This window comes from Polypterus senegalus, chromosome 1 (genome assembly GCF_016835505.1).
Source record: "Polypterus senegalus isolate Bchr_013 chromosome 1, ASM1683550v1, whole genome shotgun sequence".
NCBI lineage: Eukaryota > Metazoa > Chordata > Cladistia > Polypteriformes > Polypteridae > Polypterus > Polypterus senegalus.
In genome coordinates, this window is record NC_053154.1 from 321,212,794 (window position 1) to 321,239,671 (window position 26,878).

Here is a 26,878-nt window from a genome sequence, read left to right on the forward strand (position 1 = left end):
CAGGAGTTTTGTGCATTTTGTTGTAATAAATTATTTGTTTGGTGTTTCCCTAGAGTGGGGAATCCGTATTTTTTTTTTTAACCCTTTTTAAGGGGTCCCTAGTCTCAAAAGTTTGTAACTCTAAACCAGGGGTCCTGGCGGGCCACAGTGGCTGTAGGTTTTTGTTCGAACCAGGCTGCTTAATTAGAAAGCAATTCTTGCCAATAATTTAATTTCATGGGTTGTTCGTGCGGTAACTCTGCCATGTCAGGTCTATCTCATATCCTAGATTTTCTTCCCCTTTCCAAGGATATCATCCAAATGATTTGAAGGCCAAAATGGAGGAGTAATTCTCAGTCCTTCACTTTTTTCTCTTCACTTTCCTTCCAAGTATAGTGCATGATAAATGCACACATGGTAAAAAGCTAAATGGAGAAATGCTGGTCTATTTTGTCATTTGCATGTTATTTTTAATTAGGAGCCATTAAAAACCAAGAATACAGCTGTCTATGACTAAAATAAGTAATAAGGGTTCAATATCCTAACGACTGAGACAACTAAAGTGAAGCAGAACTGTTACTTGAACAATAAGTGCTTCTTATTAAGCAATTGGGTTTACAGCCACTGCGGCCCTTCAGGACCGTGAATGTGAACCCCTGCTCTAAACATTGTATAGAAGGAAAAAAAGAAAGAAAAGCATTTTGATTTAGATGAGCGCATTTTATATTTGCTTGGCTCGAAGCGCTCCATGATTTCCAGTTAATCTTGATCTTCTTTCCACCCGGTCATATGAGCTTTTCACCGGACTCGTCCTTAGAGACTTGCATCATATAATTATATATATAAGGATGCTACTCTTCTACTTGGTATTTATCTGTTTTTAAAGATCGTTAGATTTTTTTTTTGTTGTCGATTCTCCTGCGCCCATTCTTTGGAAGCTGCTCCTGATAAAGATGTCCCAAGTCCTGACGTGAAGTCGCTGCTGATCTTTCTTGTCGCTCATTCTTAGGTGCGGTCTTGCGCAAGTGACTGGCAGGCATTCATTTCCTCTGCCGCCGCTCTCTGCCCATACATTAGGCGACAGTTTATCTGAACTCAGTGAAGTGCAGATCTCGATGTTATGAGGGAACACGGCAGAGACACGAAAGGCAGGTTGTGCGAGTGGGCGCCGCTCATTAAAACGTGAGCCGAGCTGAAAAGGACAGGAAATGAAATCGGGGCTGGGAGCCGACACGCGCGTATTAGATGTGGCGGAGAGTTATTAGCGGCTTTATTACTTGGTGATGACAGGCGCCGAGATAACACGCTCTTGTTAGTCGTTTACTTTTATTTATTTGTTTCAGGTGTTGCATTTGTTCCTGCCAGCATCTCTTACCTGATTGGAACCAACATCTTTGGCGTCCTGGCTCACAAAATGGGAAGGTGCGTATACCTTGTTGATCTTCAAGCTGCGCGCTTCGTGTGATGTCAAGTGTGGTCAGTAAATAGGAAAACTGAAGTTGTGGACGGGCAAAATACAACCGAGAGGACTGCGAACATGAGAGCGAGAGAGAAAGTGCGAATGTCGCAAAGGTCTGCGGCCAGTTGGTGTCTAAGATAAAAAACAAACAGGGGCCACAGGCAGCACCCCAAAATCCCTTAAAGACCTGAGCGAAGATCTGATCCACCATATAGTGCCTTTCATATCTATGATATTGTGCCCATCATCTAGTATTTCATTTAAAAAAAATCAAACATATCTGTTGTATAGTGTCTTTCATATATTTTTCACAAGTCCAATCTGCTATCAGTTATAGATTGCATTTTCTGTTATTTACTGCCTTTCTTATCTATGATATAGTGCCTTCCTGTTGACACACACATTATTCCTACAATATGGAAAAACCCACCATTATTCCAGTTCCAAAAAAAAAAAAATCCTTGTCCAAAGTACAATAACGATTTTAGACCTGTAGCATTAAAATCCATAATGATGAAGGCATTTAACCCATTTATGCCTAAGGTTGAAATTTTTGAGTTTGTGCATGAAATTCACATATGTTGCATAGAAAAATATAAGGAACAAGAATTTGAAGAGAAACAAATGTTATTCCATTCCAAAGTTATATCAACCTGTCTTCGGGTTGGTTCTTCAAAAATGTGAGAAAATTCGCATCACTTCTTGAGGAGATCCCAGCACACCAATATCTGCAGCACACTGGCTAACTCTGTGCACGACGTGATAAGGTGTACCCCCAGGAAGCAGACGTGCGTCAAAAGTCGGAGCCCGGCGATGACCTTGAGCAGTAGGATATAAATGACAACGTGACTGTCATTCCAATAATGGAACACGGGGCATAAATGGGTTACACGCATAATGGTAGGGAACCTACAGCCGGAAGTACAACATCTTTTAGATCCCTGCCGATCTGCATAGAAGGATGGTGAGGTACTGATGATGCATTACACATCTGGTTTTGAAACATCTTGAAAATCCCATTGCTTACGCTAGACTTTATGGAGTTTAGTTCAGCTCAATACGTTGTTGCCTCAGATTCTAAATAAGCAGAGAGGAAGGCGAATCCTTATATAATTAAATGGTACTTTGCATTTCTCGCAGGCAGCAACCGGAGAAAGTTAACCCAACCCTCTCCGACTTACAGGAAACACATACTGGGGCTCCTCAGGGTGGTGTAAGCTCCCCTATTTTTCCAATAATTCTAGGTGTCAGTACTCAATTATATTACGTTTTCTGATGATAAGGCCATTCTGACTGTGCTGACGACAGATTCAGATTTAGCACAATACAACATGGAGATTCAGGAGGTTGTGCAGTGGTGTGGGGATCATAATTTGATTTTAAATGTTAATAAAACTCAAGGTCCGTTGGTGATCATTGTTCAGTTCTTATTAATGGAGAGAGAGTTGAGAAGGTAACACAATACAAGTATCTGCATATTTACTTCATAGTCAGCTGCATAGGGTCCATCATGTGGAATATGTTTGTTCTGGGGTTGGTCCATTCCTGCACTTCCTGTGAAGGCTTAGGGTCCATGGAGTGGACAAAACTGTTATGTTGTTATTTTACAAAGTACATATTGAATCACTCATCTGTTATGGTATTCTAATATGTTTTGGTAACTTGATTGTGAAACTTGGATCACAACTCCAAATTTTGATCTGAAGAACAGGTAAAATAATTGGCATACAGCCCCCCATCCTCTCTCCAAGAGATTTCTGAGTAAATGGCGAGGAGGCAAAGCCTTAAAATAATTGGGTGACCCAACTAAGTCTTTATGTTTGAGCAAGAGATGCAGGATACCAGTCGGCACCTTAAACAGGTACAAAGTTTCATTTGTTCCTCTATCAATTAAATTTTTTTTTTGAAAGGCAAGGTGAAATATTTTTAATGTAGGATAGTTGTGTAAAATATGCTTTGTAATGTATTTAGTGTAAGTGATATGTATGCGGTTAGAAAGCATGTCCATGCAGGACAAATGTCTCTCAAGAGAGACCATACAGGCTAACCTAACGTTTCACTATTACCTGGTGCATCTCACTATCAGTTCATTACGTACTGCATTTCACATCTATACATCTGTTGTAGTGTGTCTTTAAAATCCATCCATCCATCCATCCAATAGTGCCTTATCTGTCTATTATTTAGAACCCTCTATCTATCTATTATATAGTGCCTTTCCTATCTATTATATAGTACCTTTCACATCTGTTTATCTGTCTATTATATAGTGCCTTTCACTTCCATCTATCTATTATATAGTGCCTTTCCTCTCTGTCTGCCTTTCCTTTATCATTTAGTGCCCTTCTTTATCTAACGATCAATCTCTGTAGTGCCTTTTACATCTATTGATTATATAGTGCCTTATCTATCTATGTATCTGTCTGTCTGTCTATTATTTAGTGCCCTTTATCTATCTATTATATAGTGCCTTTCCTATCTATCTGCCTTTCCTTTATCTATCATTTAGTGCCCTTTTCTATCCATCTATCTATCATTTAGTTCCCCCCTCCCTCTATATCTATCTATCTAGTGCCCTTCATTATCTATTATATAGTGCCTTTCACATCTGCCTGTCTATCTTCTCCTGGGAATTCCTCATATATGGCTTGTTTCACAGAGTCCACTTTTAAAATGCCCGTCCTTTTATTTTCCAGCTCTTATTTTGTATGTTTGACATCTGAATATTTACAGCTCCATATCACTGTAAAAAAAATTGTATGTGACAAAAAAAAATGGAGTTACCCGTCTGACCTTATGTAAGATTTTAAGGCAAAGTAAAAGTTGACCCAATGGTATACTGTAATGTAGTTGTATTTACTCAAAATAATTATTTGGATGAATCTGATCCAAATTCTCTATTTAGCTCACCACAAACGTCTAATGTGTGCAGCCAACATTAATGTTTAGTTGTAATGAATGAATATTAAGAAGTTGTTCTAACAGTAATGAGGATTTCTCAGCTATTGATTTAAAGTCTAATTTTAAGCTGACTCAACTACTGTCAATTTCAATTCAACCTAATGTTACTAGTTTTAAGGACACCTTACCACACATAGAAACAAGTTCCTTGTCTACCTTATTATTATTATTTTTTAATACGTTTATCCTTCAAATAGTAGTTAAAGTTTTGCCACCGCATTTTAAACAGAAGTTCATCAAAAAATGAACAATACAATTACATACAATTAATTATCTTTATTTTAAACAATAATCTTGCTCTACAAAAATAAAAGACTTGCAATATTTCCACAAATTCCAAAATCAATTTACAAAAATAAAATTTATTTTTCTATTTTGTGAATTGCATATTTGAACGGAATATTTGTCACAACAAAAGTACAGCCATCATTGGTTTACTGCTGTAGTTGTGGCTTTTTCAGTTGTACAAATTGACAACTCGAGCTTTTGAGTCTTAGCTGAAGGAACAAAGAATCATTCTGTCAATTCAAAAGATGGACATTCTTTAAACCTAACAGTATGTATTGCTTAAATTTTAGCCCTTATGCTGCTCAGGTCAAAATTAGGAAAAAAAAATACTGGTCCATTAAAGTGCATTTAGTTAAAAAAAAAAAAAAATCTTAACTCTTTCACATATTTCAACCCAGCATGAGACTGAAAAACGTGTCAAACCTGATTCTGGCCAAAATGGTCCATAGAACATAAAGAGCTTGAACAGTAACAAACAGCTTGGTATAGAAGATCTATTTCATAAATAAATTTAGAATGGCATCAGCGCTTAAACCCTAGACCTTCCTTCGCAGAACATGATGACTCAACTACAAGGGAAAACAAAATCCACACGAACCATACAATGCTTTGGCCATTGGGCTCTGAAGTCCACTTGATGGCTTAAACAGAATAACGAAGGAGTTTGTTCCTGAGTCCGTGGATCCTTGCACTGCAGCAGTGCTCTCCTATTTTCAGGACTACTTTCTGAAGAAATTCCAAAGTGTACCTGAGCTCACGAGGGTAATCAACGTTGAGAGCATACAATGGCCTATAAGGACTGCAAAAGCATTGGCAACATCGCTTATTTCATTCATTGTGATGGTCTCCTCAAAGACTATTGCCACGTCCAGCATACACTTGGGAAGAAGGCCCTTCTCCCCTTCTTTAATAATGATGATCCCGGTACTGACTCCTTTAATCATGTCGCCTTCTGGATCAGTTGCCTACAGGATGACAAGAAAGATTCCCTATCAGAGAATATCTTTAGGTTTTGTGCTATGTGGCCTATAAAGTGTCATCATGGTTTATAATATGTACGAAAAACCCAAGCACTGCAAAATCTACAGAGCTGAAGATATTATAAACACTTTATTTTATAGTGCAAAGTGCTGAACAAAATCCTCAACATGATTATCTACATTTAAATCCACTTAAACCAATTTTACTGACCTGACAAACTTTGATAAAATTTGTAGGCTTCTCTTTGAGAAAGTAAGGCAAACCAAGAAGGGCAACTGCTTGTCTCCTTTGATTTGTGTCCTAAATAAATAAATTAAAAAAGGACTACATTAGAAAAATCTGAAGCCAGCTGCTTTGGGCCACAGGTCAGCTGCAGTGGGCCATGAGCTCAGGACGATCCCATGCTGACGTTAACAAGACTAACTATGGGGATTAGTGTTGTTGCAGTCAGCTGCGGATTATGAAATGAAGTTATGTACTGACGTAGACCTGTTCTCCCCGTGTCTGCGTTAGGTTTCCTCCCACAGTCCCAAAGACATGCAGGTTAGGTGGGTTGGCGATCCTAAATTGTCCCTAGTGTGTGCCGGGTGTGTGGGTGTGTGTCCTGTGGTGGGCTGGCATCCTGCCCGGGATTTGTTCCTGCCTTGCGCCCTGTGCTGCCTGGGATTGGGTCCAGCAGACCCCCGTGACCCTGTAGTTAGAATATAGCGGGCTGGATAATGACTGACTGACTAACATAGACCACCTCATGAACAGGTTGAACAGACTTAGTATGGTGAAAATTAATTCTGCACTCAGACTGTTATGGACATAAAAGTACATATGTCATTAAAAAAATATTGAAACCCTATATTTATAGGGCGGCACGGTGGTGCAGTGGGTAGCGCTGCTGCCTCACAGTTAGGAGACCCAGGTTTGCTTCCCAGGTCCTCCCTGTGTGGAGTTTGCATGTTCTCCTCATGTCTGTGGGTTTCCTCCTGGTGCTCCGGTTTTCTCCCACAGTCCAAAGACATGCAGGTTAGGTGCATTGGTGATCCTAAATTGTCCCTAGTGTGTGCTTGGTGGGGTGTGTGTGTGTGCCCTGTGGTGGGCTGGCGCCCTGCCCGGGATTTATTCCCTGCCTTGTGCCCTGTGTTGGCTGGGATTGGCTCCAGCAGTGCCCCTGTAGTTAGGATATAGCGGGTATATATATATTTGGACTCGAGTATAGCATGATGCTGAATCAAACATATTTAAGTCAATGCCACGGAGAAAGACAAACAAAATATATTTACCGGTGCATCCAAATAAATTCGAATATCATCGAAAAGTTAATTTATTTCAGTAATTAAAATCAAAAAGGGAAACTCCTATATTATATAGATTCATTACACACAGAGTGATATATTTTAAGCGTTTATTTCTTTTCATTTTGCTGATTGTGGCCTACAGGTAATGAAAACTCAAAATTCAGTATCTCAAAAAATTTGAATATTACACAAGACCAATAAGAAAATGATTTTTAAAACAGAAATGTTGGCCTACTGAAAAATATGTCCATATGCACACTCAATACTTGGTCGGGGCTCCTTTTGCATGAATTACTGTGGCATGGAGGCAAACAGCCTGTGGCACTGCTGAGGTGTTATAGATGCCCAGGATGCTTTGACAGCGGCCTTCAGCTCGTCTGCATTGTTGGGTCACTCATCTTCCTCTTGATAGATTCTCTACATTGTTTAGGTCAGGCGAGTTTGTTGGCCAATCAAGCCCAGTGATACACACCATGGTCATTAAACCAGGTATTTGGTACTTTTGGCAGTGTGGGCAGGTGCCAAGTCCTGCTTGAAAACAAAATAAGCATCTCCACAAAGCTTGTCAGCAGAGAGAGAAGAATGAAGTGCTCTAAGATTTCCTGTTAGATGGCTGTGCTGACTTTGGACTTGATAAAACACAGTGGACCAACACCAGCAGATGACACGGCTCCCCAAATCGTCCCTGACTGTGGAAACTTCACACTGGACCTCAAGCAACTTGGAATCTGTGCCTCTCCACTCTTCCTCCAGACTCTGGGACTTTGATCCTTCATCTGAAAAGAGGACTTTGGACCACTGAGCAACAGTCCAGTCCATGTTAACCTTAGCCAAAGGTAAGACGCTTCCGACGTGGTCTCTGGTTCAGGAGTGGCTCGACACAAGGAATGCTGTGACAGTTGTAGCCCACGTCCCGGATACACATGTCTGTGTGTGGTGGCTCTTGAAGCACTGACTCCAGCTGCTGTCCACTCCTTGTGAATCTCCTCCAGATTGTTGAATGGGCTGTGCTTCACAATCCTCTCAAGGCTGCGATTATCCCTGTTGCTTGTCCACCTTTTTCTGCCCCATGTTTTCCTTCCACTCCACTTTCCATCAATATGCTTGGATACAGCACTCTGTGAACAGCCATCTTCTTTAGCAATGACCTTTTGTGGCTTCCCCTCCTTGTGGAGGGTCTCAATGACTGTCTTCTGAACAACCGTCAAGTCAGCAGTCTTCCCCATGATGATTGTGTGGCCTACTGAACCAGACTGAGAGACCATTTAAAGGCTCAGGACCCCTTTGCAGGTGTGTTGGGTTAATAAGCTGAGTGGAGTGCGGCAACACGAGTCGACATTATTGAACTTTTTCACAATATCTGAATCTTCTGAGATACTGAATTTTGAGTTTTCATTACTTGTAGGCCACAATCAGCAAAATGAAAAGAAATAAACTCTTGAAATATACCACTCTGTGTATATATAATGTGTCTATAGAATATATGAGTTTCACTTTTTGAATAGAAATACTGAAATAAATTAACTTTTCGATGATATTCTAATTTATTGAGATGCACCTGTACTGAGTAATGTAAGAAACAGAAAAATATGGATCGATATTCATTTACAACCATTAATCTTCTGTAGAAAAGACGCAGAGTTTTTAAATTAATTATGTAATTTTAATTAATAGTTTTTTTTAAATTAAAAGTCGTGCGACTGCCAGTTCAGAAAGTGTGTATTAAAAGATCCCGCTAGTTTCCTCCATACTGTATTCCTTTAGAATGCTGTGGAGGGATTTTTGCAAGTCTTCTCCAGATCTGACATGAGATCTCTCACGCTACATATTATATAGCACCTGTGCTCTGTTATGAAGTTTGTGCTGCATTGAGTCAGTCAGTCATTGTCCAACCTGCTATATCCTAACTACAGGGTCACGGGAGGATCTGCTGGAGCCAATCCCAGCCAACACAGGGTGCAAGGCAGGAAACAAACCCCGGCCAAGGCGCCAGCCCACTGCAGGGTGCACACTCACCCACACCCACACACTAGGGACAATTTAGAATCGCCAATGCACCTAACCTGTATGTCTTTGGACTCTGGGAGGAAACCCACGCAGACACGGGGAGAACATGCAAACTCCACGCAGGGAGGACCTGGGAAGCGAACCCAGGTCTCCTAACTGCGAGGCAGCAATGCTACCCACTGTGCCACCGTGCTGCCCCGCATTGAGACATTCTTTATAAATATTGTCCAGTTTCTGACAAGGTATTTTATACTCTTTGGTGACTGTTGGATTAATTTGAAAATTAGCAAAAGCTGTGTGCACAATGAATAATAAGTATCAGTTTTTCTGTATGATCTATGTACTGTAATTGGGAAATGACTTACAGCAAGAACAGATTATGACCCTCACATGATGTCTCACACACATATTTACACTCTATGAACATCAAATCTAAAAATAAAATGAGCTGAGGGTGGTGGTCTCCCTTGAAGATTTAAGCCAGTGGTCACTTGTACATTGTGTTGTTGCCCCACGATCTAATGTACAAGTGTTGCATGGAAGAGCACAAAGTACCTTGATAAGAAACATTTCAGTGTTGTGTCAAATTCAGTTACATTTCCGATACATTCTAACGTTTTCCCCTCATCGTCATTATTTTCTATATACTGTATGTTCCACATATTTTGTGGCCTTTTAGATGCTAAGAGGATAACATCTCTCTATTGTAAAAAAAAAAAATCTTGGGAGGGAGACTAGGGGGACGAGACGTGATCTTCTCGGGACGTGCAGTGAGACAACATTTAAAACAAGTTCACGGACATCTCACCTAGCAGTTGTTGGAAAGCTTTTGGCAGACAGGCATCATGTGCTCCCAGCTCTTAAAACGATGACAAGCAGAACACGTACATCGCCAGCAGCAGCAAGCCAGCAGGTGATCTGACCACTTCTCCTTAGCATGAATTCAACCAAACCACACACACACATTCACAACGCGAGCGGCACAGACTCAAAGTGGCAAAAGGACAGCTGCTGTACAAGCTTTGATATGATCGACGCGCAGCGCAACAAGCAGAACACGGAGCTCGCCAGCAGCAGAAAGACCGCAGATGATCCAATGACATCTCCTTAGCGTGCGTTCAGCCGCCCCCCTTCACAATACGAGCAGTGTTATACGTCCTGCAAGAAAGAGGCTTAACCACGCATGGGGCAGAGCCCCCTAGTTTACAATAAAAACATCATCACTCATTTTTATCTAATGTAACTTAACGATTTGAAATACTTTTTAACAAGTTTGCAAGAGGACATATGCTTTCCCTGTGCGGTGTCTCTTTAAATCGAGAGGAATATGTAGCTGCAAGTCATTAATTGACAGAGAGCAAGACATTCATTGCTGGTGCACTGCTGCTAACAGGCCACAGACAGCCATTTGAGTAAATACGAGACCAAAGGAAGACTAGCTAGGAATTATTTAAACCTGGTATTAGATTTATTTTGCCGTTTACTACAACAGCAGCTTGACCAGAGGATTGTCCCCTTCTTATTAATGGACTCTGAAGCCTGATCTTGATCCGCAGCTAGAACGATTCTACCTCAAGTACACTGCAGCTGACCCCACATGTTTGTTCTGGAGTCTGAACCCAATGCATATCTAAACATTAAAGGTCCATATAGAAATACAAAAACGGTTTTGTTTAATGTTTGCATCATAAAAGCAGCCCACATTTCAGGTATTATAGGATGATGAGGGAACCTACAAAACCGCCACGTAAAAAAAATTACAAATTCACTGGTCGCTCGGCCCACTTGGACACAAACTGCTTCTTGATAAACCTTAAGTGGTTTACCTGGAAAAAGATGTATAAATGTGGGGACATCAGGTATTTCAACAATTAATAATAGTGGACCCCACTAAGTCTGCAAACACATCTTCAAACACAAAGCATGCGTTTTGATTATTCTAAGAAATAACATCATAAAAACTAAACAATGTCATTCATTCTCTTTGTACCTCCTTTTCAAGGCACTGCAGAAGACTCCTCAGTTCGGTAACTCCAGCACTCTTTCCTCGATACAGTTCTAACAGTTTTGGTACATAAACATCCAGTCCCTTCATGAATGCCAGCTGAAGATTTTTGCAGAGCACCCTAGTGAACTCTGCAGTGACCTGTTGAGATGAGATGCGCTCTTCAGCATATTAATTGTGATCTACTTCTCACAGATTCAATACACTTACTGGTATACCTTTATATTCAACATACAGTGGTGTGAAAAACTATTTGCCCCCTTCCTGATTTCTTATTCTTTTGCATGTTTGTCACACAAAATGTTTCTGATCATCAAACACATTTAACCATTAGTCAAATATAACACAAGTAAACACAAAATGCAGTTTTTAAATGATGGTTTTTATTATATAGGGAGAAAAAAATATCCAAACCTACATGGCCCTGTGTGAAAAAGTAATTGCCCCCTGAACCTAATAACTGGTTGGGCCACCCTTAGCAGCAATAACTGCAATCAAGCGTTTGCAATAACTTGCAGTGAGTCTTTTACAGCGCTCTGGAGGAATTTTGGCCTACTCATCTTTGCAGAATTGTTGTAATTCAGCTTTATTTGAGGGTTTTCTAGCATGAACCGCCTTTTTAAGGTCATGCCATAGCATCTCAATTGGATTCAGGTCAGGACTTTGACTAGGCCACTCCAAAGTCTTCATTTTGTTTTTCTTCAGCCATTCAGAGGTGGATTTGCTGGTGTGTTTTGGGTCATTGTCCTGTTGCAGCACCCAAGATCGCTTCAGCTTGAGTTGACGAACAGATGGCGGACATTCTCCTTCAGGATTTTTTGGTAGACAGTAGAATTCATGGTTCCATCTATCACAGCAAGCCTTCCAGGTCCTGGAGCAGCAAAACAACCCCAGACCATCACACTACCACCACCATATTTTACTATTGGTATGATGTTCTTTTTCTGAAATGCTGTGTTCCTTTTACGCCAGATGTAACGGACATTTGCCTTCCAAAAGTTCAACTTTTGTCTCATCAGTCCACAAGGTATTTTCCCAAAAGTCTTGGCAATCATTGAGATGTTTCTTAGCAAAATTGAGATGAGCCCTAATGTTCTTTTGCTTAACAGTGGTTTGCGTCTTGGAAATCTGCCATGCAGGCCGTTTTTGCCCAGTCTCTTTCTTATGGTGGAGTCGTGAACACTGACCTTAATTGAGGCAAGTGAGGCCTGCAGTTCTTTAGACGTTGTCCTGGGGTCTTTTGTGACCTCTCGGATGAGTCGTCTCTGCGCTCTTGGGGTAATTTTGGTCGGCCGGCCACTCCTGGGAAGGTTCACCACTGTTCCATGTTTTTGCCATTTGTGGATAATGGCTCTCACTGTGGTTCGCTGGAGTCCCAAAGCTTTAGAAATGGCTTTATAACCTTTACCAGACTGATAGAACTCAATTACTTCTGTTCTCATTTGTTCCTGAATTTCTTTGGATCTTGGCATGATGTCTAGCTTTTGAGGTGCTTTTGGTCTACTTCTCTGTGTCAGGCAGCTCCTATTTAAGTGATGTCTTGATTGAAACAGGTGTGGCAGTAATCAGGAAATTGAACTCAGGTGTGATACAACACAGTTAGGTTATTTTTGAACAAGGGGGCAATTACTTTTTCACACAGGGCCATGTAGGTTTGGATTTTTTTTTCTCCCTAAATTATAAAAACCATCATTTAAAAACTGCATTTTGTGTTTACTTGTGTTATATTTGACTAATGGTTAAATGTGTTTGATGATCAGAAACATTTTGTGTGACAAACATGCAAAAGAATAAGAAATCAGGAAGGGGGCAAATAGTTTTTCACACCACTGTAAATTATCAGAAAGTAACCTATTATATGCATTACATTTTTAGTTTTTTTAATTTTTAATATATCTGTAAGACAAAAGATATGTAACTTTTTAGGTTTTGCCCTATTATTAGAACGTTAGAACAGGCCATTCAGCCCACCAAAGCTCGCCAGTCCCATCCACTGAATTCTTCTAAAAAAAAACATCAAGTCGAGTTTTGAGGATCCCTGAAGTCCTACTGTCTAACACACTAGTTGGTCGCTTATTCCAAGTGTCTGTGTTTCTCTGTGTAAAGAAAAACTTCCTAATGTTTGTGTGAAATTCACCCTTAAGTTTCCAACTGTGTCCCCGTATTCTTGATGAACTCATTTTAAAGTCACCGTCTCGATCCACTGCACTAATTCCCTTCATGATTTTAAACACTTCAGTCAGGTCTCCTCTTCATCTTCTTTTTCTTAAACTGTAAAGTCTCAGCTCTTTTAATCTTTCCTCATAACTCATCCCCTGTAGCCCTGGACTCAGCCTAGTCGCTCTTCTCTGGACTGTTTCTATTGCTGCTATGTCCTGTTTATTTCACGATACGTGTCACAAGGATCACAAAACTTGTGGAAGTTCAAGTGGAAAGGGTGTACAGTTTTAAATACCTGGGGGTTCACATCTCTGAGGACCTGACATGGTCTGAACACATCCACGTTTAGACCAAAAGGGCAAAGCAGAGACTCTACCATCTCAGACAGCTTAGGAAGTTTGGGGTTTCTTCAGGGATTCTAAAGACTTTCTACTCTGGCGCTGTGGAAAGTATCCTGACACAGAACATTACATCCTGGTTTGAAAACTTCTGTGCTCAGGACCGTAAAGCCCTACAGAGAGTGATCCGTGCAGCGGAACGCTGCTGCAGGTCAGCTCTACCATCTATTCAGGACATTTACACCAGAAGATGCAGGACCAGAGCTCTGAGGATTATCAAAGACTCCTCTCATCCCAGCAATAGCCTGTTTCATCTGTTAAAATCGGGCAAAAGGTTTTGTAGCATCCTGGCCAGGACAGAAAGACTCAGAAGGAGTTTCTGTCCTCAAGCCATAAGACTGTTAAATCATAACATGCCACCCCATCCATGACCCTCCACATACTTAGACTGGACTGTAAGTTGTACTATGCCGTCTGCCCTTACCTTGTTTTGGAATTGGTCTGTCATTTAACTATGCACCTGTCTAACTTTGGTTTTGCACAATAATCACTGCACTATTGCACCTGAACACTTAATTCTACTTTATTCACATAATTTTACTTCTTTATTATATTCTACTATACTGTTATCTTTCAATCTATGACTTTTTGTTAATCTAACTGATATTCTTCTAACTTTGCAGTTTATGATAAGCGGGTCAGGATCCATTTCACTGCGTGTTGTCCTGTATAACTATGCATGTGACAAATAAAGAATCTTGAATCCCTCCTGAAATTAATTACTTCTTCAGACAAAAGCCTGAATGTAAACTCTGAACTAAGATGACTCCGTTAATCAAATTCAACTGAACTAAGTATAAATAACAACGATATCTTACTTGACTTTGTGTAAACCGCGCCGGCCAGCTGCTTTTCACATCAGAGACAAGGGGCTCATCCTCCACAATAACCCGTCTCCGTAACGCAAATGTGCTCGACATCTATTTGTCCACCAGATTCCAGTCAATTTTCTTTTTTGACATTTCCTCCACTAGAGCTTTCCGTTCCTCCTCGAGAACCGCAGCCGCCTTGCCTTGTGGGAAAGCGGGTAGAAAGTTTACCTCCAATCTCTTTGCCTTCTTCCTCCTTTTGACCAGTTTGCAGTGCTCATCTCTTCTTTTCCGTCTATTAATGCTCACTTCTGGACAACCTGCTGTAGAAAGCTTTTGCCGGTAATTCCCCATCTTGAACTTTAAGCTGAACTTCCAGCCATACTCTGAGCCAGGTTCCTTCAGACAAGGATATTTCTCAATTAGGGCTTTAGCTACACTCTCATACTGTTGATCATCAGGACAGGCCTTGAACTCGTACATTGCATTTGCCAACCGATCTAAAATGTCTATCTTCATGTCCCTGCTAATTGAGAGAACAGACCCGTCTATTTTATAGGCTTCATTTCCTTGTTTGAGCCTGTACTCGACATTGTAAAAAAAAAAAAACGGAATTGTAAATGGTTCTGGCCATGATCTTAAACGAGCAGTGGAATGCGTCATCCAAGGTTAATGAATGCCCACTAGCAGTGTCCAAAGAGGAGTCCGAAAGGCTGCTGTCAGAGCCTTTGAAAACTATCTCGAGGGTTGCTTTATCCTTTGGGAGATCTGTGATGTTTAAAAGATTACAGAGCTTATTTTGAAAGTCAGGATCTTCATATTGAATTACAAAATCTCGATGCAAGTTAAACATTGCCTTTAACATTGAGTGAAGCTCTTTTACAGCCCCTGGAAGATCTACAGTGATCTTTCGAATGTTATCTACGGCAAGTTTGACACGGAGTAGCATTGTGAGCCCTACAGGGAAAGAGAAAGGTGAAAAAAAGAATGATAACGTTAACATTTAAGGTGCATTAGTTCATAGAACATTGAAAATACTTTCTTCCTTTAAATTCCTCATTTTGCAATAGTATGGGACAGATAAATTACTAAGAAGATGACTAATAAAGCCATGAGCACAGGCAGTCATGACCTTGATGTAGTAAAAGCGTTTTTGGAGAGAAGAAAAGAAGAAAGAGAGTGTGGGATGTTTGAGAACATTAGAACATGCTAGACAAGAACAGGCCCAACAAATCTCGCCAGTCATGTCCACTGAATTCTTCTAAAGAAACATTGAGTTTTGAAAGTCCCTAAAGTCCTACTGTCTATCACACTACATGGTCACTTATTCCATGTGTTTATGGTTCAGTTCCTAATGTTTGTATAAAATTTCCCCTTAACATGTTTCCAACTGTGTCCCCGTGTTCTTGATGAACTCATTTTAAAGTCACCGTCTCGATCCACTGGATTAATTCACTTCATAATTTTAAACACTTCAGTCAGGTCTCCTCTTCAACTCCTTTTCCTTAAACTGTAAAGGCTCAGCTCTTTTGATCTTTCCTCCTAACTCATCCCTTGTAGCCCTGGACTCAGTCTAGTCGCTCTTCTCTGGACCTTTTCTTGTCCTTTTGTAGTCTGGAGATCAAACTGGACCCAGTACTCAAGATGAGGTCTCGCCAGTGTGTTATAAAACTTGAGCAGAACCTCCTGTGACTTGCACTCCACACATCAAGGCGCTATATAACCTGACATTCTGTTAGCCATCTTAATGGCTTCTGAACACAGTCTGCCAGTTGATAGTGTCAAGTCCATTACAACATTTAAATCCTTCTAATATGGTGTACTTGTGTATTCAGATTAGAAGAGGAGAACATTCGAGACAAGAACAGGCCATTCAGTCCAACAAAGCCTGTCCACTTCATTCTTCAGAATAAGATTAAGTCGGGTTTTGAAGGTCTCTAAAGTCCTCCTGTCTGCCACACTACTTGGTCACTTAAGTGTCTGCGGTTCTCGGTGTAAAGAAAAACTTCCTAATGTTTGTGTGAAATTTTCCCTTCACAAGTTTCCAACTGTGTCCCCGTGTTCTTGATGAACTCATTTTAAAGTCACCATTTCGATCCACTGCATTAGTTCTCTTTATAATTTTAAACACATGAGTTATGTTTCCTGTTATTCTCTGTAAAGGCTCAGCTCTTTTAATCTTTCCTCATAACTCATCTCCTGTAGCTCCCCTGGACTCAGCCTAGTCGCTCTTCTCTCGACCTTTTCTAGCCCTGCTGTGTCCTTTTTGTAGCCTGGAGACCAAAACTGCACCCAGTACTCCAGATGAGGCCTCACCAGTGAGTTATAAAGCTTGAGCAGAACCTCCTGTGTCTTGTACTCCACACATCAAGGCGCTATATAACCTGACATTCTGTTAGCCTTCTTAATGGCTTCTCAACATTGTCTGGAAGTTGATAGTGATGAGTACACTACGACTCCTAAATCCTCTCATATGGTGGACTTTCAATTTTCAGACCTCCCATTGTGTATTCAAACCTCACATTTTAACTTCCTACATTTACTGACATTAAATATCATCTGCCACAAACCAGCCCAAGTCCTTCTGTAATGATTTAATGGATTAAAAATTATCTGCCAATCCACCTATCTTGGTATCCTTGGACTTGTACTCCACACTTCAAGGCGCTATATAACCTAACATTCTGTTTGCCTTTTTAATGGCTTCTGAACACTGTCTGGAAGTCAATAACTTAGACTAGAGTCCACTATGACTGCTATTCATTTAGGTCTTCTGGGTCAGCTACATGAACATCACTGGAGTGACCAGTGAGCTCAAAACCATCAAGATATTCCACTAACCAAGCTGTAAATGGTGGAGAAATGACACTTTACTGTGCACAAGAATATTAATTTTAGTAAACTCTGGTAATCCACTTGGGTTGCCCACTGACAGAAACATTTCCTTTCAGATTTTTAGTTCCATGTAGACATACTGAAGTAGCATGTGACACAGGTGTCACTTTTCCATATTTGTGTTCTATAGCCAAACACGCAGAATTGTCCAAAATATCTGGAGACATCGCAGACACACTACCAAGCTCAACAGGTGGTCTGTGAATACTAGGCATGTCAAGAAAGTATGCACGCATCAGCTGGTGTCATTGCCAAAGGGAAGAGAATGTTTTTAAAATTATTATCACAAACACCCTTCTTAAAAAAAACTGTGTTTTGCCTCAAACCTAACTGTCCAGAAATCAACAAGAGACCCAGAGCAACAGATAAGTTGAGGATAATGTCCTACAAAATGATGTTTAGGGCATAATTTAAAATCTAAGACCTCTAGAAGCAAATTACGGTGGTCAGTGATTTTTGTCTCTAAGCAGATCAATGTTTCAGAACAAAACTGAAAGATGAAACATTGCAACTGCTTCAGAGTCAGACGCACTAATTAGTCGCTAATGAAAAAGCAGAATGGAAATCAGGATGAACAGAAATAAAAAGCAAAGAAATATATATGGATAATGTATATATGACTGCGTAATTTTATTAAAAATGTATTAAGACACTTTTGTAATTTTCTTCATTGACCCCAAAACAAAAAAACTGGGAAATAACAGCTCACTTAATTAGGCTAGGAGTTCAATTAAATACAGAAGTTGGTTGGTACAAATACCTGCAGCCCCAGGTGTCCCCAAACACCAAGTCCAGGAACCTCTGATTTACATTATGGAGATGTTTAGTTAGTTGGGGCAGCAACTAGCAATAAAAAAAAAAAATAATAATAATGATAATCAGACGTGAGTGTCAGCAGGCTTTGCACCCTAGAAACCACGTTACCCAAACTGTTTTATAACACTTCAGAAAGGTCAGCATCAGAGCAGTAAATAATTACTGATCATGAGAAGATGAGAAGAATTCAACAGTGCGCCTTTCTTTTGCATGATTTAGCTCTAAAACAAACTGGTACATCGTCATCGCATAACAGGCTTAAGTTTCGAGCTTGGTATTTTCCCATCCAGCTATTTTAGCTCTAGATCAGTGTTTCCCAACCTCAGTCCTGTGGACCCCCTGTGGCTGCAGGTTTTTGTTCCAACCAGATTCCTAATCAGTGATAACACCTAAGAGCGCTGATCTCATTTAATTAGCTGGTATTTTTCTTTTATTCTACATTCAGAAAAGCACAGCAGTGTGATTTTTTTTTTTTTTTTTACATTTATAAGACATTTAGAAATATTTCTGCTTTTGCTATAGATTTAAATGCTTAATTCTCTCTTGTTGATTTCGTTATATTTTGCCCTTTCTTTGTGCAGTTTCTCCCCTTCATTATATCTTATTAATGACAATTAAAAATGAGCAGGGCAGACACGCTGACAAACAACACGGAATAATCAAAGGCTGCAAGTACTTTAGCATCAAACCCACTAATTAGTAAATAATGGATTAATTAAACAGTAAGAACACCTAGAAAAGTAGAATGAAAATCAAGATGAAAATATTGTTAAAAAGAAAAAAATACACTATTTCCATATAACTGCTTGGTACATTTTAATATATATATAAAATAATATATATATAATATATATAATATATATAATACAATACAGAGGGGCCAACAAGTGCTAAACACCTCTGGGAACTCCTTCAAGACTGTTGGAAAATCATTTCAGGTGACTACCTGTTGAAGCTCATCGTGAGAATGCCAAGAGTGTGCAAAGCAGTAATCAGAGCAAAGGGTGGCTATTTTGAAGAAACTAGAATATAAAACATGTTTTCAGTTATTTCACCTTTTTTTTTTTAAGTACATAACTCCACATGTGTTCATTCATAGTTTTGATGCTTTCAGTGAGAATCTACCAATGTAAACGGTCATGAAAATAAAGAAAACACATTGAATGAGAAGGTGTGTCCAAACTTTTGGCCTGTACTGTATGTATATATATAAATATGTGTATATATGTGTATATATATATAATGTGTATATATGTGTATATATATATAATGTGTATATGCATACAGTACAGGCCAAAAGTTTGGACACACCTCCTCATATATATATTTATATTTATAATAACACTTTCATTCTACTATATATATATCTCTACACTCACCTAAAGGATTATTAGGACCACCATACTAATACGGTGTTTGACCCCCTTTCGCCTTCAGAACTGCCTTAATTCTACGTGGCATTGATTCAACAAGGTGCTGAAACCATTCTTTAGAATTGTTGGCCCATATTGATAGGATAGCATCTTGCAGTTGATGGAGATTTGTGGGATGCACATCCAGGGCACGAAGCTCCCGTTCCACCACATCCCAAAGATGCTCTATTGGGTTGAGATCTGGTGACTGTGGGGGCCATTTTAGTACAGTGAACTCATTGTCATGTTCAAGAAACCAATTTGAAATGATTCGAGCTTTGTGACATGGTGCATTATCCTGCTGGAAGTAGCCATCAGAGGATGGGTACATGGTGGTCATGAAGGGATGGACATGGTCAGAAACAATGCTCGGGTAGCCCGTGGCATTTAAACGATGCCCAATTGGCACTAAGGGGCCTAAAGTGTGCCAAAAAAAACATCCCCCACACCATTACACCACCACCACCAGCCTGCACAGTGGTAACAAGGCATGATGGATCCATGTTCTCATTCTGTTTACGCCAAATTCTGACTCTACCATTTGAATGTCTCAACAGAAATCGAGACTCATCAGACCAGGTGACATTTTTCCAGTCTTCAACTGTCCAATTTTGGTGAGCTTGTGCAAATTGTAGCCTCTTTTCCTATTTGTAGTGGAGATGAGTGGTACCCGGTGGGGTCTTCTGCTGTTGTAGCCCATCCGCCTCAAGGTTGTGCGTGTTGTGGCTTCACAAATGCGTTGCTGCATACCTCGGTTGTAACGAGTGGTTATTTCAGTCAAAGTTGCTCTTCTATCAGCTTGAATCAGTCGGCCCATTCTCCTCTGACCTCTAGCATCAACAAGGCATTTTCCCACAGGACTGCCGCATACTGGATGTTTTTCCCTTTTCACACCATTCTTTGTAAACCCTAGAAATGGTTGTGCGTGAAAATCCCAGTAACTGAGCAGATTGTGAAATACTCAGACCGGCCCGTCTGGCACCAACAACCATGCCATGCTCAGAATTGCTTAAATCCCCTTTCTTTGCCATTCTGACATTCAGTTTGGAGTTCAGGAGATTGTCTTGACCAGGACCACACCCCTAAATGCATTGAAGCAACTGCCATGTGATTGGTTGATTAGATAATTGCATTAATGAGAAATTGAACAGGTGTTCCTAATAATCCTTTAGGTGAGTGTATATATATATATATATATATATATACACGCACACAGTACTGTGCAAAAGGTGTGAAAAAATGCTGTTTCATGAAGACAGTTTCATGTCATGGCAAGATTGATCACAGCAACAAGACACAAGGTAGTTATACTGCACCAGCAAGGTCTCTCCCAGACAAAGATTTCAAAGCAGACTGGGGTTTCAAGATGTGCTGTTAAAGCTCTTTTGAAGAAGCACAAAGAAACGGGCAACGTTGAGGATCGTAGACGCAAGCCAAGGAAAATTAGTGTAGCAAATGACAGACACATCAAGCTTATTACCCCTCGAAATCGGAGGATGTCCAGCAGTGCCATTAGCTCAGAACTGGGAGAAACCAGTGGGACTCAGGTACACCCATTTACTGTCCGGAGAAGTCTGGCCAGAAGTGGTCTTCATGGAAGAGTTGCAGCCAAAAAGCCGTACCTCCGACGTGGAAACAAGGCCAAGTGACTCAAGTATGCACGAAAACATAGAAATTGGGGTGCAGAAAAAAGGCAGCAGGTGCTCTGGACTGATGAGTCAAAATTTGAAATATTTAGCTGTAGCAGAAGGCAGTTTGTTCATCGAAGGGCTGGACAGCTGTACAATAATGAGTGTTTGCAGGCAACAGTGAAGCATGGTGGAGGTTCCTTGAACGTTTGGAGCTGCATTTCTGTAAATGGAGTTGGAGATTTGGTCAGGATTAATGGTGTTCTCAATGCTGAGAAATACTGGCAGATACTTATCCATCATGCAATACCATCAGGGAGGCGTATGATTGGCCCCAAATTTATTCTGCAGCAGGACAACGACCCCAAACATACAGCCAAAGTCATTAAGAACTATCTTCAGCGTAAAGAAGAACAAGAAGTCCTGGAAGTAATGGTATGGCCCCCATAGAGCCCTGATCTCAACATCATCGAGTGTGTCTGGGATTACGTGAAGAGACAGAAGGATGTGAGGAAGCCTACATCCACAGAAGATCTGTGGTTAGTTCTCCAAGATGTTTGGAACAACCTACCAGCCGAGTTCCTTCAAAAACTGTGTGCAAGTGTACCTAGAAGAATTGATGCTGTTTTGAAGGCAAAGGGTGGTCACACCAAATATTGATTTGATTTAGATTTTTCTTTTGTTCATTCACTGCATTTTGTTGATTGATGAAAATAAATGATTAACACTTCCATTTTTGAAAACATTCTTTGTTTACAGCATTTTTTCACACCTGCCTAAAACTTTTGCACAGTACTGTATATAAATAAAATATATTTATAAATATATATATATTATAAATACATATATTTAGATATTTTATTTATATATATTTTTATATAATACCAAACTTTGTTTTCTAATTTCTATATTGTTCCCAAAACACCGAACTAAATAACACATCACTTAATTAGCCCAATTAAAAACCGAAGCTGGTTGGAACAAAAACCTGCAGCGACAGGGGGTCCCGCAAGACCGAGGTTGGGAAACACTGATCTAGACCATCCTCAAGAAACTGTGCTACACACAGACACGGCAGGCATCCATCATTGAGATCTCGCTGTTTTTGGTATCAAGGGACCCTAAAATGTTGAGATCCATCAAAAACTGGAGAGCGAAATTTTCGACGAAACTAAAGTTTTCGTTCCTCCCTGATAGACGATTTGGCGGGGGAGGGCGCAAAGCAAAAAGACTTCTGCCATTTCAAACGACTAACCAAATCGTTTGATCAAAAAAAAATTAAAAGTTAGAGTAGAGATGCTTTTAATTCATTCAAGTTAAAACATTAAATACACAATATAGTCAGCTTTTCGCCCAAATAAACCGCGAGTTAATTAGTTTCTCACTTATGATCATTTCCCTCTGTCTACACCTCTTTGTCTTATCAACATGTCCGAACACTGACTAAGGCGCACGCGTGCCCGTCCTCGTCAGGACGGACTTGTACTGAACATGTGCAGATTTCTTGTTTGTTCAGCTTATACAGTTGTATTTTGGTAAATTTTTTTTTATAAGTTTGGACTACAAAAATATAATAATTGAATTTTTCTTGACAAATCAGATCTTTTTTTAAGTTGACTAAACTAATAAAAACAATCTGAAAAAAAAAAAAACAAAAAGGCACAAATTTTTTATGCAGAGAACCCTTCCCAGAAAGAAATGCTGCTTTGTCAAGCAAAGGTTATACGAGGAACCACATAATCCAGTAAAGAATCGTAAGATGTCATTAAAGAACTGTTGTTTTTAAGAGTGCATATACATAATATGTATATAAGGAAACACTATTTATTCATTGACTTCCGTAAAACTTCTTCTAGTCTTTGCCACTTCACTGTTTCCCTCAACCCCACATCATTTATTCACTTTATCTGGTTAAATCATACAGCAGTCGTCCGCATGCAATCACACTGACAATCATGAAGACGACTGCCACGTTCTGGAAAAGGGGTGGTCGGTACCTTAAACGACACGATAAAAATACGCGCGGGTGCTTCAGTAAAGGGAGAGGGACATGTCGAAGGGGAGCTGGGGGTGAGGTTGAAACGGTGCAAGTAGGAGCCGGGCGTCTAACAGAAAGTTCGAGGGGAAAACACGGATCAGCGAGGGAGTCCCTCATGGGCAAAACAGTGGGTTGGGGGTAGGGTTGCCACCCGTCCTTTAAAATACGGAATCGTCCCGTATTTGAGAATGAAATTGCGCTTGGCCACCAAGGGATGTGGCCCCCGCTGCAGTATGCGTCCCTTATTTTTTTGTATTAAAAGTGGTAACCCTAGTTGGGGGGGTTATGGCTAGCTAAAAAATAGGTCCTATTTAATCTTGCTTTACACCTGTTCATTTGAAATTGTTCAAACTAAACAGTTTCCGGACTTCCTGCTGAGATCGCCACAACACTGTAATGACCAACAGGGCGACAGTAACGATACACAAAATGACTTGACTTAAGGAAGGGTTTTATTTCGAACCAACAAAACAAGAACTCCAGTCATAATCTAAATCTTCCTTGTTATTTTCAGGACAGATAAAACGCCTGATAAAACTCTTTAATGTCTTAACCAATAGATCTCACCTTCCCTCATTTACACCAAATTCCCGCAGAAGAAAAACCTTCACCCATGCGCCGGGTCCTATTTAACTCTCGTTGCATTTAGACTCCGCCCACCTTCCTTCGTCTTCCTTATTCTGCCTGCCAATCTTACGTTGTCAATCTTGTCTATGGACCCGCCTACCCGCCTCAACAGCCAACCAGCCGCTACCATAATATTTATTACTGCAGCGCTTAGCATTGTACTTTGAGGAACTCGGTTTTTTTATAATAGAGAGATGTATAACAGATATAAATACGAAAATATAAATACAAGTGCATTTACTTCAGGTGATTGAAAGCACACTTTATTACTACATCTGCTCAATACAAGCTCAAATTCAGCGTAACGATGACTACCACAAATGCACAGCTCATATAATTAAAGCTGCCTCTCCAACACGGACTTAACTGGAAATGAATTATTACTTTCAAAGGCACAGAAAGAGAATGATGAATTAAATTGGGCCCAGCCCTTGCGTGACACACTAAAACACAAGTACACACAGTTTCAGCAGCAGGAGGTATGAAGTGACAAAGAAACTCATCAGGATTATCAGATCAATAAGAACACAAACTCACGGGGAGAAACTCCTCTCTGCTCGAATTTAAGTAAATACAAAGTGGGGGACTGGAAATCGTTCAAGGTGTTTTGTAATGTGAGCTCATAATTAACAGAAGAACTGCACGGTCCAAGTGTAATACAAATAACAAAACCTAATGAAGAAAGCCCACCTCTTTCTCTATCTCTCTATCACTAAAAAACAGCACTCCATGCCCAGCATAAATAGATATGAAAGGCACTATATACTAGATAGATAGACAGAGCTTTAGTTTTCACCATGGAGAAATTCCTCTTTTTACAAAAGCTTTTTAAAATAATTACATAAATAGATGGAAAAATAAATACATACACTCAATGGTGATTAAAGACTTTCTTGTACACTTACGAGCTCTCACTTTATTTCTTGTCTGGTCCTCTTCGCAACAGACACTCTTCAGGTCCCAGACTGAGCAGTCAGAGATGTCAGCTATGAGCAGTTCATCTTGAGTGCCCAACAAGAGTGAGCAAACCAGAATGTTTTGAATGTCTTTAGTCATCGAGTGTCTGGGGGTCTGTTTGTGTCTATGTGTCCAAGCACAATTGTTAACAGAGTCTGACTTTCCAGAAGTTTCGGTCCTACATGAAAAGAGGAGCTGCAGTGTTACATTGTAATCCTGGCTTCTGATCCTGGGTCTGGCCGCTGTCTGTGTGTAGTCTGATAGATAGATACTTTATTAATCCCAAGGGAATTAATGTTAGCATTTACTCCCCCGGGTGGAAATGAAAAGTCGCATAGTGTGGGGGAGGAATGATCTCCTCAGTCTGTCAGTGGAGCAGGACGGTGACAAAAGTCTGTCACTGAAGCTACTCCTCTGTCTGGAGATGACACTGTTCAGTGGATGCAGTGGATTCTTCATGATTGACAGGAGTTTGCTTTGTGCCCGTCGCTCTGCCACGGATGTCAAACTGTCCAGCTCTGTGCCTACAATAGAGCCTGCCTTCTTAACAAGTTTGTCCAGGCGTGAGGCGTCTTTCATCTTTATGCTGCCACCCCAGCACACCACCGCGTAGAAGAGGGCACTCGCCACAACCGTCTGGTAGAACATCTGCAGCATCTTACTGCAGATGTTGAAGGATGCCAACCTTCTCAGAAAGTATAGTCTGCTCTGACCTTTCTTACATAGAGCATCAGTATTGGCAGTCCAGTCCAATTTGTCATCCAGCTGCACTCCCAGATATTTAAAGGTCTGCACCCTCTGCACACAGTCACCTCTGATGATCACAGGGTCCATGAGGGGCCTAGGCCTCCTAAAATCCACCACCAGCTCCTTGGTCTTGCTGGTGTTAAGGTGTAAGTGGTTTGAGTCGCACCATTTAACAAAGTCTTTGATTAACTTCCTGTACTCCTCCTTCTGCCCACTCCTGATGCAGCCCACGATAGTAGTGTCATCAGCGAACTTTTGCACGTGGCAGGACTCCGAGTCATATTGGAAGTCTGATGTATATAGATTGAACCCTAACCCTAATATAATGTATATAGATTGAAAACTGCATATTCTCCCAGGGGTCCACTTGGTTTTCTTTTGTATCTCCAGTTTTCACTCCCACATCCAAGACGATGTGCTGGTTAGTTAAGGTAACTGGCAACTCTAAACTGGGCTTGTGCAAGTTTAAATTTTTCAGGGAAAGTTATACTTGGATGTCCAACCAACATGCAATTCATTGCCCCTTTCCAGCTCCATAATAATCAAGAAGGTGTTAAAGTACATCATTTAATTTTAATAGAAAACACAATTGTCTGGCACTCCACCCAGAGATGCTGGGCACCCAATGCTGCTTAGTTTGGCAGTGGCCTCTGAGGTTCTGGACTTTATTCAATAGTAGTCGTCCCTTGTGGCTCCATCCGCATAGTAGTGAAACAGGACAAACTTTAAAAATCAATAAACAAAAAGGTTTTGCTAGCTTAGCAGAGACAAATACACTCCAAAATGCAGAGGCAGGCCGACTCCTGACTCCTGACGTCCCGCATCCTCCACCCCTCGGTCCACAGCCTCTGTCTCAGATTAGCGCGAATATATCGCTCCAGCAAGCGAACTATGATTCTTAGAGCAATGAGAGAAGTCGCAAAATCAACGGGAATGTTCAAGCAAATTCTAGAAAAAAAGATCTAAATCCGATAAGTAGTTCTCTCATGAAAAGCGGACAGACATACTGACAGACAAATAGACGTTGGATTTTATATATATATATACACTGCTCACAAAAATTAAAGGAACACTTTAAAGAAACACATTAGATACATCAGATCTCAATATGAAGCTGGATATCTATACAAATAACGACAGGGCAATGTCTTAGGAACAAAAGGATGCCAAGTCTTTTAATGGAAATAAAAGTTTTCTGCCTACAGAGGGCTCAATTGTGTAGACACCCTAAAATCAGAGTGAAATGAAGATGTGGCAGGCTAGTCCATTTTTTCAAAAACTTAACTTCTGCTACTCAAAATGCTTTTCAGTATCTTGTGTGGCCCCCACGAGCTTGTATGCATGCTTGACAACGTCGGGGCATGCTCCTAATGAGACGACGGATGGTGTCTTGTGGCATTTCCTCCTAGATCTTTATGAGGG

General features: G+C 40.4%; 1 protein-coding gene across 3 annotated transcripts in view; it reads left to right on the forward strand.

Moving 5' to 3' along the window:
* slc18a2 (solute carrier family 18 member 2) overlaps positions 1-26,878 on the forward strand; it is a 224,028-nt gene that overhangs the window by 160,640 nt on the left and 36,510 nt on the right. For all 3 annotated transcript variants that reach the window (XM_039737103.1, XM_039737096.1, XM_039737105.1), the window contains exon 11: positions 1,323-1,401. In XM_039737103.1, coding sequence (XP_039593037.1) covers positions 1,323-1,401 — 79 coding nt within the window. The remainder of the gene's footprint in view (positions 1-1,322; positions 1,402-26,878) is intronic.